Source organism: Salminus brasiliensis, chromosome 8, assembly GCF_030463535.1.
Source record: "Salminus brasiliensis chromosome 8, fSalBra1.hap2, whole genome shotgun sequence".
Classification (NCBI taxonomy): domain Eukaryota; kingdom Metazoa; phylum Chordata; class Actinopteri; order Characiformes; family Bryconidae; genus Salminus; species Salminus brasiliensis.
The window spans coordinates 18,285,461-18,304,545 of NC_132885.1; the positions used below are offsets into that span (position 1 = coordinate 18,285,461).

Below are 19,085 nucleotides of genomic sequence, written 5' to 3' on the forward strand. Positions count from 1 at the left end.
GTCAGACTTTCTCTTCTCTCTTTTTAAATGTCTATCTCCTCCAGGCTGTGTGTCCCCTGTTTGGTGTTTTTGTCAGCCTAATCGAGGTCATCTTAACCCATCTTGTGACGGTTCATGGTGCACTTCAGCAATGTTTTTGGGTTTTTTGTGGTGTTTACCAACAAACTTATACTGCTTGAAATTCTGTTGTCATCAGAATTTTTGCAGTTATACGTAATATATAGATCATCTTATCCTGTGCATTATGCATGAGGTCTAACGAGTCGTATAAGCCTGTTGGTAAAACTGGTGTGTGGAGCTCTGTAGACTGCATGGCAGGGGAAGGTGGTCTGTCTGTCAACCCCACTACTTGGTAGCATTAACCTGGTAGCTAAGGCCTCTTCGCCAGACGCCTGTGTGTAGATGTGTGTCCATCATTATAGTGCCTATTTCTGTGTTGTTAAACTGGATCATTCTTGACGACGCACCATTATCAGATTGGGGCAGAGACCTACCTTCCCTTCCATTTAAAAGCCATAAGACGATCAATCTGACCAGTGCGGATCCTCTAGGTCCCCCTGAGACACACCTCAATCCCAGCCTGAACTTCACCCACCCGACTGTGGACACCACCGTGAAAACTCTGAATGTCAGCTCCCAGCTTGGAAATGTGAGCAGAGTGTGCTTTTACATGATTAATATGATTACATAAATTATTTTACTATTAATACACGTCAGAGGATAGAAAAAAATAATAATAATAACTGTTATTGTCTACTTTGGTAAACGGATGACTCACAATTAGGTTCTCTGTTGCAGAATCTACCTTCCAATGGCATTAATGGTGGAATCCGCAAGGAGCCAGTGATTCTTAGGAACAAAGGTAAAGCATTTCTTACAGGTTCACTCAATCTAGGGCTGGCCCTCAGTGTTGTTTTTGAGTGTTCTGCTTGTTGTATAGAATGCCTTTTTTATTGATGTGTGATCTGCATTTTTGAGCATCTTTTGAAAGGTTTTGTGTTTTGGGAAAAAAAAAGTTTGCATTTTCTAACTTCATACCTGTATCACGTTCTTTACTTGCTGAGACGTTTTGTCAAATGTAAACTCATGAATCTGTTTTTTCAGGTGAGCTGAACATTTATTCCTTTCTCGTTCTCTGTCCTCGTCTGATCTCTTTTATTTCTCGTGTAGAATCAGAACCCATTTCTTTGAAAAACCTAAAAAGGAGATCAGAGTTTTTTGAACAAGGTAAAAGAGCAGCCCACACTGGCTGTGTGCATTTGGTGCTGGGCATTGCTAGGCCTTCATTCTGTCGTCGTCCTCTTCTTCCTCCTTGCAGCTGAAGCCCTCATAACCCATGTGCTCTTCCCTCAGGCTCAGCAGGGAACACAGTCAATGCTCTGGTCTATCTTTGTGGTAAACAGGGTTGAGTGTGCAGTGTCCACCTCCACATCAACACACTGACATGCAGTCTGCAAAAGCCCCAGAGCACATAAATAAGAAAAGAAAGAAGGTGGAAAGAGGGAAAGAGTAAACACTCTGGGCCAGATGTACGTATGAGCACAGGCACAGCACGAACCTTAATGTGGCTGCACTTACAATGCATCTGAAATCACTGTTCAATTCACAATTTCGAATTAGTTTTTTTTTTCCATCATAACTTGGTAAACAAAAACAGACTGAATTGCATTTAGCAGCCGCATTAAGATGCATTTTCTGCTCTGCTTTCTCACACATGCTTCTGATCCTGAGAGCTGAAAGAGTGTTATATTGTTGGTAGATTTTCTTTTAGTACATGGTGGAGGCCCATACATTAGTCTAGTACAAAGTCCCTCAGCAATGCACATTAACCTGTTTAAAAAAATAATAAAAAACCCACATAAAACTGCCTGTCACCAGCTTCTAAAATATTGATACAGGAGGTAGAACGTTTAATTAGCTTCCAATATCTCCAGCTCGATCATTCTTTTTTTAGTAAAATCCTCCCACGTTTTAAGCAATCAGTCGTTGAGGAATGAGGCATGAGGAAGAGAAGGGCATGGACATTTTTGGTCCGTGAATGTGTGCTATTTCTGTACATAACATACAGAATGAATCATGATTTTTATCCGCAAAGCGTATTCAAGCATAATATTTGAATACTTGGCCTTCACTGGGAGGGTGAAGGCCAAGTATTGAAGTATTGTGCTTGAATGTTGAATTAATAAAATGGAAACAACACTTTGAGATACACATCACCCTTGTATTATATTGAATTAAATTCTTAGTATTGTTAGTTGTAGCACCTTTAGTTTCAGAGACCAAACATATACAGTTATGATTTCGTCACGGGTTGTTGAATGGCTAGAGATTAAAAACAGTAATAAATGGGCAATAAAAACTGTTGAGCAGGCTGCTGCATGTCAGGAGCTATACCGACACATCAACATTCAAAGATCCTCTAAGACACCACATCAGAGGAATAGTATATTCTGCTGCAGTCCTTTTGCAGATCAGTGCTATGTCAGTGTCCGAGATCCCCCTCATGTATAAATGATGTAGCAGAGATATTGAGAAAATGGTTGACATTTGTCTTCTCTCTCTTGGCCTACATTTGTAATTCCTTAGAATCTCATCACCTTCCCAAGCTTTTGTGCTGCTGTGTTTCATCAAATAAGATCAGCCATTGAGGAAAGAATTCAAAACTAACGTTTAAGGCCTGGGGTGCAGACCGTACAGTAATATGTAGTGTGGTCTGTGTTTGTATGGTGTGCTGTTCAGGTTGTGCACAGTGTTCCTCTGCCTTTTTGCATGCTGCTGTCCTGCTGAGCATAGATCTGGCATCCTGATCTTCCAGTGTTTTTGCATGTAGCATGCAGCTGTTGGAATTGTGGGTGGTGTGTGTTTTGTTTTTGTTGACTGTTGCCTGCTTTTTGCATGTGGCTGTAACTTGAATGTTTTCCTGCAGTTTACATATAATTATAATGATTATATGTTACAAACAATATATGTATATAATATTTAGTCCTGTAGCTATTACAGGAAGTGGAAATTCTGAGGAATTTTAATAACTAAACAGTTAAAGAAAATCCTTCAGAAACTCCCTCTAACCTTCCTTTCTTTTTCAGGTGGCTCTGAAACTGCGATATCAGATGTAAGCAAAGTTGCTTGCTTATATAATAATAATAACACAAGACAACATAGTGTTAAGACTTTTACACTTGGTTCTGGACAGGATAAAACACTATAGCCTGTCATTCTTGAATGTAAGCCGTACAGACCAGTAATAATTATAGACTGACTGGCAGAAATCATTCTCAATGTTCTCTAGTTGCCTGTTCCTTCCCTCTCTGCCCCCTCCAACCGCTGGTCCTGGGACCCTGAGGAAGAGCGTAGGCGACAGGAGAAATGGCAAAAAGAGCAGGAGCGTCTTCTGCAGGTATCCAGCCCTCTATCACACTCTTTCTAACTGTGTTTTTGGTGGGATCAAAGTTCTCATGAACAGATGGGTGAGCTTGCGGCGTCCTTGAAGCTTATGTAACCTATTTTTCATTATAAGTAGGACGTATTTCATTGTGCACGCAACCCAGGTTCATCTTGCCTATACATGTAAACTACATTATGTAGGCATCTGCTCTTCCAGTGCTTCATGAAACGATGGGATGAATTTCCTGGGAAGTTCCTCTTCTGTGTTGGAACATTTGTTGTGAGGTTTTGATTGCATTCAGAGCAAAGTAAGGTCAGGTAGTGATGTGTTCTGTTTCACAAACTGGTTGACGCTTGCCATTGGACATGGTTACCTTTAGGCTCATATGTGACTGCTCCAGAGTGTCTGGTTCTAATAATAAGCTGTTTGTGCATAGTTGAACACCGTCACTGATTAGAAGGGGTATCTGGACACTTTGACATACATTGTACAGGAAATTGTGATTAAAGAAAAACCTTCCTAATTTGACTTGAAAGGTTAATTATGAGTGTAGTTAATTACCACTCAATCTCATTACAGTTATAATGTGTTCTGTTCTGTTTTCTGCAGGAGAAGTATCGTCGGGATCAGGAGAAGCTAGAGGAAGAGTTTAGAAAAGCCCAGCAGGAGGCTCTTAACGAAGGCACAAAACAATATGAAGAGGTACTGATGCCACCTGACTATCTATCTGGCATCATAGTATTTTGCATTATAATTAGTAAAATGGTTATTCTGAAATAAATATTCTGAAATCACTCACTCAACAGGAGATGAAGAACCTAGAGCTGGAGCAGCTCAGTGTCAGCTCCCACTCTCCTCTGTCTCCTCTCAGCCAAGCCAGCCCTCCATTAGAGGAGCAAGAGGCCTCCAGACTGGCTCTCCAAGAGGAAGACAGGAGGAGGAAAGAAGAGGAGAACCAGCGTCTAGCTGAGGAGAAGAGAAGAAAAGAGGAACAGCAACAGCTAGAGGAGGAAAAGAGAAGAAGGGAGCAACGGGAACGTCTTGAGGAGGAGAGGAGACAAAGAGAAGAGCAAGAGCGCCTTGAAGAAGAGAGGAGGAGAAGGGAACAGCAGAAACGACTGGAAGAGGAGAAGAAGAGGGCGGAGGAGGAGCGTCAGCGTAAGGAGGAGGATAAGAGAAGGAGAGAGGAGGAAGAGAGGAGGCGCCAGGAGGCCCAGCAGAGGCTTCAGGAAAAGTAAGCAGCAGGTTCCTGACTTAACCTGGTGAAGCTTACAATTTGGTTTGAGGCATACAGAATATGGTGTTGTATGTGCTTGGATGTTATTTGAGGCACTGCATGCTTGCTGCAGTTGCACTATAGATCCACTCTGTGAAAATGACTGTAATCGGAGTTCTGGCCACTGCAATAATGTAACCCTTGCAGTGTGGCAACGAGGAGCTGCATGGTTGTGCTTAGAATGACAAACAGATTTGACTAACTCTCTGCATTGTGTGTTAACCCATGCATTCATGACGAGATACACTCATGTGTTGTTTTGTGTTCATCTGTTTGTGAATGCTTAAATGTCTGCTTCTCTGTGCTGCTTCTGATGTTTGATCACAGTGATGTGGACTATGGCTTTACCAATATTTTTCCTGAGCTATCCTACTCACACAGGTAAATATGATCATTTAATGCTTTGCTAACATGTATTTGACATTTTTTTAACACACCTAACAGATTTGAATGCAGCGCTATTTGGAATGATTGCTTATCCGCTCCCGTTTTGGCAGTGTTACAGTTACAGACTGTGGTCCATCTGTTTCTCTGCATACTTTGTTAGCCTAATTTTTCCCTGTTCTTCAGTGAAAGAAAAGGATCGCCACACAGCAGGTATTATTTAGGTGCTGGATCATTCATAGCACAGTACTGGAGTTTTTAAACAGTGTCCACTCACTGTCCACTCTATTAGACGCTCCTCTCTAGTTGGTCCACCTTGTAGATGTGAAGGCAGAAACAGAAGCTCATGTCCTGCTGCACAGTTTGTGTTTGTCGTCCTCTACTCTTTCATCAGTGGCTGCAGGATATTTCTGGTTGGTCGACTATTCTCAGTCCAGCAGTGACTCTGAGCTGTTTAAACACAATAACGCACTACCACCATGTTAGTGGTGTCAGAGTGTAAGAAGACTAACAAAGTATGCAGAGAAACAAAGTCTGTAGACCGTATTTAATAAAAGAGCTGCTAAGTGGATCTGAAAAATGGACAATAGGTGTAGTGTATCAACATTTTAATGTGGTTTGTGTGTGTGTTTTTTTTTTTGTTGTTTTTTTTTGTTTTTTTTTTGTTTTTTTTTTAGGGCAAAGTCCAAATCCACACCAGAGCTTGATGAAATGGACAAAACCGATATTAAAGGTTAGTGTCTTTGCTGTTTTTCCATTCTTTTTTTCTTTTTTTTGACATGTTGAGGATCTGCTGTGTGAGGGGTCATGTTGAACGAAGGTTTGAACAGCCTGATTTCACAAAGCTTATTCTCTAGGGCGTGCTGCTAGTATTTACAGTTCAGAGCAGTGTTGGAGTGTGTATGTGCGGCTGCATGCAGGTGTGTATAAAAGGCACAGGGGGCTGGCAGGCTGGCTCTTGGAAGAAGAATTGAGAAGAAAGAAAGATCCTCATATCCTGAAACAGCAGGCAGCATCGGAGCTGGAACTAGAGAGGAGAAGAATCCTCAGTGCTATGAAATACAGAAACCCAGAAAGAGGTGGGAAATGGCTCATGACCATGTCAATCAAGAAACCCAGCCAATCACTTGGACCAATCAACAATCCAATCTATGATCAGCAGTCCAATCAAGTCCAATTGAGCATGTGTCCTGTTCTCACCAACCAATCAGCGTGCACCAAGACATGATTCAGGATTAATGAAATCACTCAGTCCAATAAAAGTTGGTCAAGGTTGTGCACAAGGTTTTGGGCAGTACTGTTTTACTTGTTATGATGATCTTTGTCTTTTTGTGCATTCTTTAGCTGTAAGCAGTGGTCTGGGTGAGAAGAAAGAATCACTATCGCAGGCTGAGTTGGAAAGGCAGCAGATCATTCAGGAGATGAAGAAGAAGACTCCGTTGCTGACAGACAGCAGCTGGATCCGTCAGCGCAACCCCACAAGCAGCACTAGCAAGGACAGTCTGCCAATGAGGAGGTCAGTGCATATGTTCAGAGCTAAAAAGGAGGGTTGAATATTGGCAAAAATGTCTGAAAAACTGACAGCCCAGTTAGTTTTTCAAAACTGCATCCATCTGTTCTTTATTTTTGTGAAAAACTGATGAATTAACAATTTAAACATAAGCCTTGAATAACCGCAAACATGCTTACAGTGGCAAATAATCCAAAATGCTTAACTATGAAAGTAACTGATGTTACTTGTGAGCTTTGGCCACTAATACTACTTCACTGGCTTGACAGAGGTGAGTCTCTGGACAACCTTGACTCAACCCGCCCCTCTTGGAGGTCGTCATGGACACCAGGCAGCACTTCCTCCATCCCAGACTATAGCCGGCCTCATTCAGCTCTCTCCGGTTCCTCCTACAACAACAGTGAGCGTCCAGCCTCTGCCACTCTGCCCGCATCCCAATCTCTGAGTTCCGATAGGCAGTCGTGGTCTACATCCTCCATTCCAGCCCAGCTCCCCAACACCAATTCACAACAAGAATCACAGCCACTCTCACGGAACAGGTATTCCCTCAGTGAGCCATTCTGTGTCCAAAGCGCCAGTGATCATACACTCAGTTGTCAGTTTATAAGGCACACTTACCTTATACTCACAACTATGTAGCTGTGTTTCAGTATAACGCACACCAAGATGGAACTACCATGTTCTGAGAGCCCAAATAACATCTGTTCAGTGGTGGTCCCATTTTATTGCACCACAAAGTGAATTTATACAGTGGATAAAATAGATCAGTGCATACCTAATAAACTGACAACTGTGCTCATATGCAGTAACCATATACTCTCCACATTCCACTATCCCCAGAATGTGTGTACCGTGTGTCATGTCTACAGGACCTCAGCGCATTGAGCGATGGGGTAGTGTATCTTGTCAGTCTCTCAGGTCATTTTTACATTCTGTAATCTAGGTCAGTCAGTGGCAAGAAAATCTGTACTTTCTGTGATATGCCCCTGGGCAAAGGAGCGGCCATGATCATCGAGTCCCTGGGGCTCTGTTATCATTTACCTTGCTTTAAGGTGAGAGTTCCCAACTCCTCCAGTCTTGGGTCAGGTCAACCTTGCTGCACTGATGGCTAACCTGCCTTACTCTGCCCTTCTTGCTTTAATGCTAACCCTAATCAAATATCCTCCATGTCAACATCCTTTAACCACTGAGGCACATCCCTATTTTTCCAAATGTTTAGCGCACATGTCTTTAAACACTTGATTAATTATGTGAATTATGTGAAATCATGTGAAATAACAGACTATGTTCACTTTGATGCATACACTAAATGTCCAGACATTGTAGACATCTACTCTTCCTATACTAATTTTGAGTCCTAACTAATTAGGACTTTCCACTGGGCATGGTGAACTTTGGGTCTTGTGTGGCTGCTTCAGAGTGTCCCATTTTATTGGCAAGCTGTGTACAGGCAGTTCCTTGCCTTTCAGAAATTGGTCTTAAAGTGGCTAAATACTATTTACGGAGTGGTGTTCAGATACTTCTGGACATAAAGTGTATGACTAATATGTGTAAGACATTGCAGGTTTTGTCTCCATGGTTGCTGTGTTGTGAGGATTTGGATGGCATCTCTGCCAAACAATCCAGTCCCTGCAGGATTAAAAATTTATCTCCATGCATTCGCTCACCAGCGCAATCATAGCAGCATGCCTGATTTGGTGCTTAATCACTGCTGGGGCTTCCGCTGTGAATCTTTTTATAGTGTCTTAGCTTTTCACGTGTTTGTATCTAATTTGATTGCCTGGTTGGGCTTTGACGTGTTGGTGAATGGTTTCCTCTGAGATCAAAGTTTCTCTTATTAGAGGGAGGACTCACTGCAGCAGTGAGTCAGAGGTCAAAGATCAAATCCCCATTCATATATAGGTGAGTATGGGCTCAGTGTCTGTATGACCCAGTCTTTTAATGCTTGTCCCCGTCTGCTGTTTCACAGTGTGTTGAGTGCAAATCTGATCTTGGAGGCTCAGAAGCTGGAGCTGAAGTCAGAATACGAAACAAACAGCTCTACTGTAACTCCTGCTACATGCGGGTCAAAGGTAAGTCTTAGTTCCCTCAGTACATAAAATACGATTCAGTGATTCATGATCTAAATTGAGAAAGTACACCGTTTTTGATGTAATGGAACAACATGGTTTCCTCTTCTCAGCTGGGCAGCCCACTGCCATGTGACCTCATCGGATTACAGCAGATTGAGGAAGAACCTACCACATTCAAGTAACCATAAACACTTCAAGCATTGCCACATATGCAGTGAACACTTGGAGGTTTTATCATGTGAGCGGGCAAGATTACACAATGTGCTTTTTTCAACCCTTTCGTTTAACTCATAAGATGCTAAGATTAATACAATTCTGTTTCCATAAAAGTATTATGGATAGATAGATGCTTGTAAAAAGTATGAGGGACATTTATCTGGAACCTAGCCACACATTGCATGCCGTGTTCTTCACAAATGAAATATCTGAATGATTCTGGTTGAACAGATGAGGCTAAAGTAGTCTGCTGTTTTTGTCACTACTTGTTGAGGCTATCTTTCTGAAATTTTTACATTATGGTGTGTTGTCAGATATCCTGTCATTCTTGTTTCTGTTTATAAGGGGAAGTGATCATTTAGAACAAACATGTTAAGAATATATTTTAAAGTGGCATGGTTTGTAGGAGAAAAGGTTTTCTTGATGGCATCCAGTTAATACATTTAAGATAGATTTTCCACAAAGAAAAAAAATATCCCATACATACAGCAACATAAATTGTATCCACTAATATTTGTAAATAAAGTTTTCCAAAACTGCATTTCTGCCTGTGTTGTATTATTGCTTAACTTTTACTTTTGGTTCACTACCAATTTTAAATTAGACTGATTGAACCGCTGTTTTAAGGAAGCACTCCTGCACACACTTACCGCTTGTCTGGTCCATGTAGATAAGCAGATTAACACAAACCCATTGGTGCCATGTGTGGGTTATACATTTCATGACCAAGGAATCAATAGAAACTGTCCACAATAACTCGGAATAAACAATGTGATTAATTAATTTGATTGACTGATGGAAATGGGTAATTAAAAACTTCCTTTTGATGTTTATGTCAAATGAAATGTCATTTTTATTCACCTCAGTTAAACCATGCAGAATACACCAGAATACACACAATACACTTTCTGTCATATGTCATGGTAAAATGTCAATGACTTTCATTCAAAATGTGTGTCCAAGCCTAGTCAGCACCCAGACTGCATACAGATGACATAACCGGGTAAATATCCTCATTTCCTATTTTCTGTGTGTATACTAAGAGGCTCATTTTGTTCTGTTCAGCATCAGCATTTTTTTGGTCAATGTTTTCCACAGTGTTGACTGAATTTAGCAGAAGGGGGCACTGTTGGTCTAAATGCTCAAAATAGCTTCATAAACTGTTGCTCAATTTATTTAAAAAAAAATCATGTGGATATATTTAGATCTATATACTGAGTCTGTTTGGATTGAGTCAGTATTGTATGTGCAGAAGCAGGCATGATCTGACCATGTTTTTGTTTATGGTTATTTCTATGTGGCCTTATTGTTCTGAAGTCTGTTTACAATTATCTTTTTTCATCAGAGCTTTCAAAAATGGTGTTTCAGTGGCACTTCAATTACACACTCATTGTGAATTTCCCTCACATTCCCTCCAGCCTCCTTCACCTGCAGTCTGAATTCACTCAGCATGACTGATGTCAACTGAGTCTTGTTACCATGGTGTGCTAATTGTTTTGTAAATGCTTTATGTACCAAGGTGCTATCCTACATTTATTTGGTCATACACACAGTTTGGAAAGTGCTTAGGTAACAAGCACACTGAACATTTGTAACAATATTCTGTGGCAATATCATCAACACCAACTTTAGCAAGACAAATTTGACAAAAAATCAACATTATCGATGACTAGCCCAGATGCAGTCTATTAGCCAAGACAATATGTTTGATGGAGATACTAGGCTTACATTGCTAAGAAAGCCTGGAGTTGGACTATAACTAATGTCATCTTGGTAAATGCATTCCAAATTATTATGCGAGTGTTTATTGAAAATATATAAATTTATTAATACTGCCTAAAAATTGAAGCTAAAATTTCAACACTTACTCAAAACAGGTGGCCCCCTATTTACCTATGCAGATAAGTTTATTATTGATTTAAGCCATACCATGTTCCAAGCCACATTGAATTGTCTTTTTTTCCATAGAAAATGGACATGCAGAAATACTTCTGCAAAAAATCAAAAATGTGTATTGGATAAAAATGCAGTCCTCATTTAACTATAAAATGTCAGTCATACATTTCAGTCTTGTCAATCGATGTACATTTCACACTTCCTGGAATGCAAATTACAATGTTCAACATTCACTGTTGTCAATATGTCTCACGCAAGTCCTATAACTGAGGAACATCAGGTCAACGCAGGGACGTGTGCTGCTGTCTCGGTCATCCACTGTATTCTCACATTTGGCTCCTACAACACAACATCATCTTGACATTTGGGGTGGGGGTGGTGATGGGTGTGTGTGTGTGTGTGTGTGTGTGTGTGTGTGTGTGTGTGTGGTGTTTTTATTTTTTATTTTATTTATTTATTTATTTTTAACTATACTCTCATATCTAAGAAATAAAGGAGAGCGGAGTAACATTAATAACTACATTAGAAGCCTTATTATTAAAATAATAATAGTAATAATAATAATAAACTAATGTGTTCTCATGATCCTATTGGATTAAAAAAGAAAAAATGTTCCAGTATACTGTAACAATGCAATGGCCCACTTTCAAGAGTACATTGGAATTGCAATTACTGCCACAATTATGAATAATTGAAAAAATTTTCATAGCATTATATAATAACAGAACTGTAACTTAGAAACTCTGTCCTAGTTCATCTTACTTCACCCGTGTTGATTTTAAAAAAGTGTGAGGAGAGGTGGGTGTGTGTGTTTCAGATTATTCAGGCTGTAAGGATACAAAAATTATCATGCTGGAGATTTTGGATGAACTGCCCAGCAGAGACCAATCTGATCATAAAGAATAACCAGCTGTCATCACTTAGGGTCTCTGTATACACACGTGGACAAAATTGTGGGTACCCCTTGGTTAATGAAAGAAAAATCCACAATGGTCACAGAAATAACTTAAATCTGACAAAAGTAATAATAAATAAAAATGCTATGAAAATTAAGCAATGAAAATCCGACATTGATTTTGAACCATGCTTCAACAGAATATAAAAAAAAAAAACTCATTAAACAGGCCTGGACAGAAATGATGGTACCCTTAACTTAATATTTTGTTGCACAACCTTTTGAGGCAATCGCTGCAATCAAGCGATTCCTGTAACTGTCAATAAGACTTCTGCATCTCTCAGCAGGTATTTTGGCCCACTCCTCATGAGCAAACTGCTTCAGTTGTCTCCGGTTTGAAGGGGGCCTTTTCCAGACGGCATGTTTCAGCTACTTTATTTGTTTCATTTGTTCATTTTCATAGATTTTTTTTATTTATTTATTATTACTTTTGTAAGAACATTTTCAAATTATTCTCAAAGTATTGGCATCACTTTTCAAAACACAAGTGATTTTAATATTCCCTCTGCCTCTTAAGCTCCAAAGATTTAATCTAGCTAGCTATTAACCATACCTTTCACAACACAATCCAACTACATTTAGATTAATCTGAAGACGCCTTTAATGTGATTTTCAGCTACACCTTAAACTGTGCCGCAGTTAAAACAGCATCTAGTTTTCTTACTTGTTTAAATGAATCGTGCTTTCAGGTAACGTTGCACACACTCACTCAGTCTCGCTCTCTCTCTCCCAGAAAGAAATGTAGCTACGTTTTAACGATAACCATATACTACATATACACTCTGTCTGGACCTCTGATTCCACAGCGAGGATCATATCTCTGTCCCATAATCTACACTTGAAACAGACCTGAACATAACATTATGCACTACTCCTAATTGGTCGCCCAGCTAGCTGTGTTTGTAGAGAACCCCCTTAACTCACTCAACCAACTAACTAATTAACTACCTACCTACCTACCTAGCTACCACAAACAGACAGTATATGCTAGCACTAGCTAAATTAGCCACCAGTAAAAGTTTAGTTTCTCCTCAATTTTAATACCCTCACAAAATACTTCTTGTAAGCACTTGATTGTGGCAAATTAAGCTACTCCATTTGAAATAAAGATTGCATGTTAATGCGTGATGATGTTAGCTGAGGAAAGAAACGTCAGTTAACGCTGCAGCTGAGAAAAAGTACAGATAGAGCTTTTCAAACCAAATGTACAAGCTTATACAAATGTAATTCCCCATAGCTACATCCACTACAAACAAATTGTTCTATTACTCCTCCTATAAGTCCAAATGATTTCATCAGAAGCTTAAAGAAACCGCTGAACACGGTCAGATTTGGATAAATGTAAAAGGAGGCCTGTGGGCATGGAGCTGTTCTACGCAGTTGCGTGTCAATCAATGATTACACGTGGGTCTTTCTCCGACAGTGAGTCAGGACAGCGAAATAGCGCTTTATGGTCAAATGGTGTTAAATCAACACCAACACTAGTAATATAACACCAAACACTGATCTTTTAACATTCAATCTTTTGCTGTGTAGAGTGCTTATTATACCAACACCTGGCATTCTCATTCTCATGATCTTCAATCATAGCTCAGGAGACACCGTGCACTTGTTGTGCTCTAAAGCACCAAGAGGGATCACATAAGTGTGGGTTTGGAGTGGCCCATGGTGTTGTGAAGGCAGCTTTTCTAAATCAAGGGAATTATTCATTTAGGTATGATAATTGCACAGATTTAACCAGGTCAGAGTCACTGTTTTCCAGTCAAATGGAGATTTGAGATGTGAAGAGGAATCTGCAGTTGACTAGTTCTAATCAAGATCATTTTCAAATCCTTACAACAGGAGCAAGCATTTCCCTCTCTGGTGCTGATTTCTAATTTTCCTAGATGTTGTGTTTCAAGATTCTAATACATACTTATCTTACAGTAGTCTAGCCATCTCTGGCAAAAGCAGCACCTGCACTGAAATGGGCTAGCCTTTCAATTTCAGTGACATGGAAAATGCTTATGAATGCTGAGGCAGTCACAGCTGGAGGACGCAGATACGCTTCAGAAGTTATTATGCCAAGAGGATGTTCCCCAGACCAATATAAATTCAGCAGGCATAATGATGAGCCGAGCATGGGAGGGAATGATAATTCCTGCGTTAATGTTTTCACTCCTCTTTCATGCTAAATGGCTCTGATGATCAAGGTATGATATAGTGTTGTGCATTAATAGGTCACCGGATATGATCATTTAATAATCATAAGTGGTTTATGATCAGTGTTTGTATTTTTTTTTAAGTCAATGCTTTATTTGTTTACAATATATTATTGTTGATAAATGTGCATAAACATTGCAGCGACAAGCTTTTCAGGTTGTTTATGATCTCTATATCCACCATTGCGTATGAGAACAAGCATCTCTGGGGCTGGTTCCTTAGCCATCCCAAGTCATTTCCACCCTACGTTAATTAGAATTTTATCAGTGCACTTCAAAGGCAGAACATTTGAAACTGTCCTCCTTTCTATGAAAGACCTATCAGATTGGCTTTTGAAATACACAGAATGCTGAAGTAGCAAAAAGGTGACATTCAGCATGTCCCTCACTTGATCCTCCACGGAAACAAACAACATAAAAATAAATTTAGAGATTTTTTTTTTTTTTTAAATGTGATCAGATAAACTGCAAAATAAATAAGTATATATAGCTATTACTGGTTATGATACATATGGTAGTACTTTTACAGTGTTCAATTAGTCATTTATTATCTGGCTTCTATCCCTTTGTCTCAAATCTGCTGAACCTACTTTGTTAATAACATTGGTTGTCTTTGTCCATCATTAGATAAACAAAGTATCTATTACTATCTATTACAGTTGTATTACAGAACTATTACTAGGTAGTGTTGAACAAAGGAGTGAGGCTCACTTGGGCTTATCACACTGTTATGGGTACATTCATCTCCATTCTTGCTAATCTGTGTGGACCAAACAGTGTTCTGCTGCATGCAGAGTGAATTCTCTGGTGGTATACTTTCAGATACTTAAACAGCGGCACGACAGGAACAGCAAGAACATCTTGACAGGATTTGGAGGTGTAACCAAGCGGCAAATGTAGTCATGCAGGGTGTCCCTGTGCTTTCGTTTGATAACCATGTATTTTGATTATGCTTGTACAACTTCTATACCTTCTCTGCATCCAGTGCAGAGGTGGAGGGCAGATCTTAGGGCTCAGGGTCTAGATCAGGAATAGGGGTCTCCCTTCTGGAGAGCTGGATTCCTGCACAAATTGTGCTTTTCCTGATCGAGCACAACTAATTCAGTTCACCTGTTTTGGCAAGTTTTCTTCCTTCTTCTCTTTTATCTTTTTCCTTTCTCAAATACATGCTTCTAAACTAAAACACTTCACAAAAAAGGTCTGGTCTTTTTACTTTTACAGCTTTGCTTTAGTTATCAGGGCAAGGAGACAAGCATTGATCTTAGATCTGATTTAGGCACTGAGTGTCTAGATGATGAAAGTTATCCGCCACAGCAAAAAAGACAGAAAAAAGGGATAGGCTTATCCCTTATCCCTGGCATTAGCCTGTCAGTCAGTTTATGCAGTCAGTAACAGTGAGAGCAGCCCATTTACACAACATTTTTATGAAGGAAGGCCAAAGCTTTTGTCTGTTTGGAATGAGCCATATGGAGGCTAATCCTGAGGATATGCCAGAACAGTGTTCACAATAATGGTCTTAGCTCTGTTTCCCCAAACCATGTGTTGTAGGAGCCATGTGTTTTGCATTTTGGACTCCAGCAGAGACAATATTGGGATGCACAGTCTGCCTTTGTGCCACAGTGGCTTATTGCTATCCATTTATACGGAAAAACAAAAACTGCTAGTGTCCGATGGACATGTCTTCCTTTTTGCAGTGATCTACATTGAAATGCTCATCAGTTCAGTCAAGTCTCATGTTAATAATCCTTGCCTCCCTAATTAAGCCCAATGGCATCTGCAGTTCCCCACTGTGTACTGCTCTTTATCTTGTATGATCTAGTAAAATGTTATACTCCTGTCTAAAGATCCACACAAAATAATACAAATGAAGCAACAGAAATGTATGAATTGGTCTTTACAAATTTAGGGAAAAGTGTTGATCTTCTTTAAATGTAAGAATATAAATAAGCTTAAAATCCCAGTAAAACTAGTGTATCTAGAATTAGCGTATCTCTTACTCAGGTGCATTAACATTGTCACGGTACCCTTTTATTGAGTTATACGGGGGAAAAAAACTAATGGAAATGAGCATGTCCTCATTCCACCCTTTAAATCCAAGTAGAGGTTACTGATACCGAGGATCATGTCAGGAATGCCATTTACAGTGTTTTTCAGGTGTTTCTGCAGTGTTTTTCTCCAGATACTTGCTTGCGTATGTTTGCAGTAATAAAAGTCTGGCTTACTGGTTGCCTGATTGAGGTCTCAACAGCTTTACTGATCGCAGCATCTCCGGGATCAGTTCCATTAGCTGTTGTCATAGAAACAAATGCTTTGGCTGGCCATGAAGGTGAGCCAAGGTATTATGTGACGCTAGATTAAAGGATCATGAGTTCTCATGCACCGCAACTGCCATTACTCTCACGAAAGTGACCTTAAATAAGGCCATTTCGACACTGAGTGCAGTTAAAGGTTCGCTTTCTATTCTAAACTTGGAAGCCCCGGAAAGACAAATATGAAAACTGTCACAGTGGTAGCAGCATATGATATTAGATGCTGGTGTCTGCTAATTGATTTACACAGTTCAGTTTCACATATTTCTTTATCATGAACATCAGAGCAGCATGAGTTTGCAAGAAAATGGGCTATAGAAAATTACAAATTCACAACCCCTGTGATTTGCACTCATTCACAGCTGTGTTATTTACACATGTGTTATGTGCATGGTGCAATTTGTACTCTAAAATGTGAAAATGTCAAATTGTATTCTGAGGCTGCGATACACTCCTTAAAACATGTTGACACTTGAGTCTGAAGCTAGTAATGAGTTTCATGTTAGCTTTTTTTTAAACAGAATTTCACACTAGTGGGTAATTCGCTGTACCGTGCTGATGAATCTATCCTGTTTTGCAGTTATCTCATGTTCCCCAACCCACACGCTTAATTCCAAGATTGCTTAAAATGGTCTGGTGTCTCACCAGAAGATGCTTGTTATAGAAATTCACATAAGATAATGTGTGTAATTATGGCAGCAGCGTTCATTGCTCCAGTAGCAAATGAGTAGTCATAAGCCTAATTTTCCTCACTTCTGCTGTAGATCCCCCTCACTGAGCAACTGACCTGATTTCTCTTAAAATGCAACATTCACTGCTGCTGGAACTCTCTGTTCTGTAGTGAGAATGCACTGCCGATTCATGGCTTAATCATTCTGCATCACTTCACCTCCCTGGTCAGACCACTGTATCACGTGCAGTTCTCACTGCACTCAAGTCACAAATGTTTTGCCATTTAATAAGGGTGAGACTGAATGACTTGAACATCTTCAGAATAATGGTGATTATGAGAACGTTTAGCCTCTGATTGTGACTCTTTTATTTTTTCTTTTCCTGCAGCCTTTAAAATCTCTGTCACTCCAGTGCAGTCAAAGAAAACAGCCATTGATGAAAGTGCAAGATGACTACTATAGATTGATCTTTGAAAATTATAAAGAAGCTACAAAGAAATCAATAGTACCATAGACCTCTGCTTCTACTGGGCCCGCATACACAGAGATATAGTGAGAATAATTATCTTTAGCAAGCTTTAGAAATTCACTACATGACTGATAGTTTCCTATTTAGGCAAGTATTTCATGTTCCTAATGAATACAAAGTGACATTGTTTTGATGGAAATATCTTGCATGCAGTAGAGCTGCGGGGCTCTGAACATGAGAAACATGAATTATTTGAGAAAGTAAAAGCCTGTAAATGAGCAGGCCCTGATGGTGATTCCTAGAAGACTTCTAGTGTCTTAGTATATCAATATCAGATGTTATTAATCTTTCATTCAAAAGGCTAATAAGCTATAATTATTAAAATGAATGAATCCATACTTCCAGAGTACTGCTGCTGAAAACTGGCTGCCTAGCTACTTTTGATTATACTGTTTTGAAATTGCATCAAGTGAAATATTTTACAGTGTTGTAAACATTAATGAGATATTAATTTTGACACATTTGCAGAAATGTGTAATTTTACTCACCCATTAAAAACCCTGTTATTTTGCCTCAGAATGAAACAGGATAATTTTCCTTTTATGATGAGTTCATGGAAAAACAGCGGTTATGGCTTTTTTATGGCTCCATGGTGGCTCCCAGAATGGGCTTCTTTGAAAAGCTTCTCCACGTCCTAAAGTTAGCTTTTGGCTTAGCACCCTTAGCTTCTCCGGCTTCAGCTTCCTGGTTCACCAAGTCTGAGTTACTCTACAAACAAAGTGACACTCACAACGACTAGCAGCAACTATAGTCTGGCAGAGTACATCCTGGAGAAGGCTTGTAGCTAGCAGAAAAACCTGCTAGTATAAAAAACATAGTATAATAAAATATAAAATTACAAATTCTATTACATCCCTTATTGATAATGTCATTAAAATCATTAAATCAGGGTGCATCAATAGGTGTTAACCAAAGTATAGATTGCAGGCTGCATTTCTCAAATGCTACATCAAAGAGAAGGTCACATCATACACAGCCTGAAAATGCTGCCTACATTTGGAGCAATTTGGAGGATGCAGCTGATGTATCCTTCCCAGCCCTTGGTTACCCACAGTTCTCTGTGCAAATACAATGCAGAGAAAATAAAATGGAGAAAAAACTTCATAGGACATTCCTACCAAGGACTCGCTCTACCTCAGTTGCAGCCTAGGCTTTGAAACGCACCTAAAATGCAGTATAGTGGTATAGAAGTCATATGGCTCAGCCCTAAGTGCTTCTGAAATCTAATTGTGCCAATGCAAATGAAGACTTGTCTAAAGTCTACTACCCAGTGGGACTCACCTCAGACATTATGAAAGCCTGGCACTGTCATTTACAAATGGCACCATCCTACACTCCATCCACCCACTTCAGCCTGCTTACTGCCCTAATAAGTCTGAAGCATGACGTGAGTCTGGCTCTACTGCTCTAGAATCCTTTGACAGAAGCAGGCACCTATGTTCAGATGCTATTTATAGATTACAGAGTGGAATTTAGACAGTTGTTCCTGCCATGCTGATCCTTAAAAACCCAGGAATCTGCACACAGGCAGTTCCACCCTCTCCTCTTATGTAGTTTGAAGATAACACCAGCAATGAGCGCACATCTAGTAGTGAAGAATTTTTTAAGATGGTCCAATGCTGATGTTGTGAACCTTGATTGATTGACGTGTCACCATCTTGTAACCAGGCTGGTTAGAAAA

General features: G+C 39.7%; 1 protein-coding gene across 1 annotated transcript in view; it reads left to right on the forward strand.

Moving 5' to 3' along the window:
* lmo7a (LIM domain 7a) overlaps positions 1–9,384 on the forward strand; it is a 44,374-nt gene extending 34,990 nt beyond the window's left edge. The window contains 17 exon segments of the mRNA XM_072685929.1: positions 552–649; positions 799–862; positions 1,177–1,227; positions 1,319–1,324; positions 1,327–1,395; positions 3,087–3,112; positions 3,290–3,397; positions 3,995–4,087; positions 4,192–4,619; positions 4,989–5,042; positions 5,723–5,778; positions 5,966–6,124; positions 6,390–6,561; positions 6,825–7,094; positions 7,499–7,607; positions 8,525–8,627; positions 8,738–9,384. Coding sequence (XP_072542030.1) covers positions 552–649; positions 799–862; positions 1,177–1,227; positions 1,319–1,324; positions 1,327–1,395; positions 3,087–3,112; positions 3,290–3,397; positions 3,995–4,087; positions 4,192–4,619; positions 4,989–5,042; positions 5,723–5,778; positions 5,966–6,124; positions 6,390–6,561; positions 6,825–7,094; positions 7,499–7,607; positions 8,525–8,627; positions 8,738–8,760 — 1,889 coding nt within the window. The 3' untranslated portion in view covers positions 8,761–9,384.
* The last annotated feature ends 9,701 nt before the right edge of the window (positions 9,385–19,085 follow it).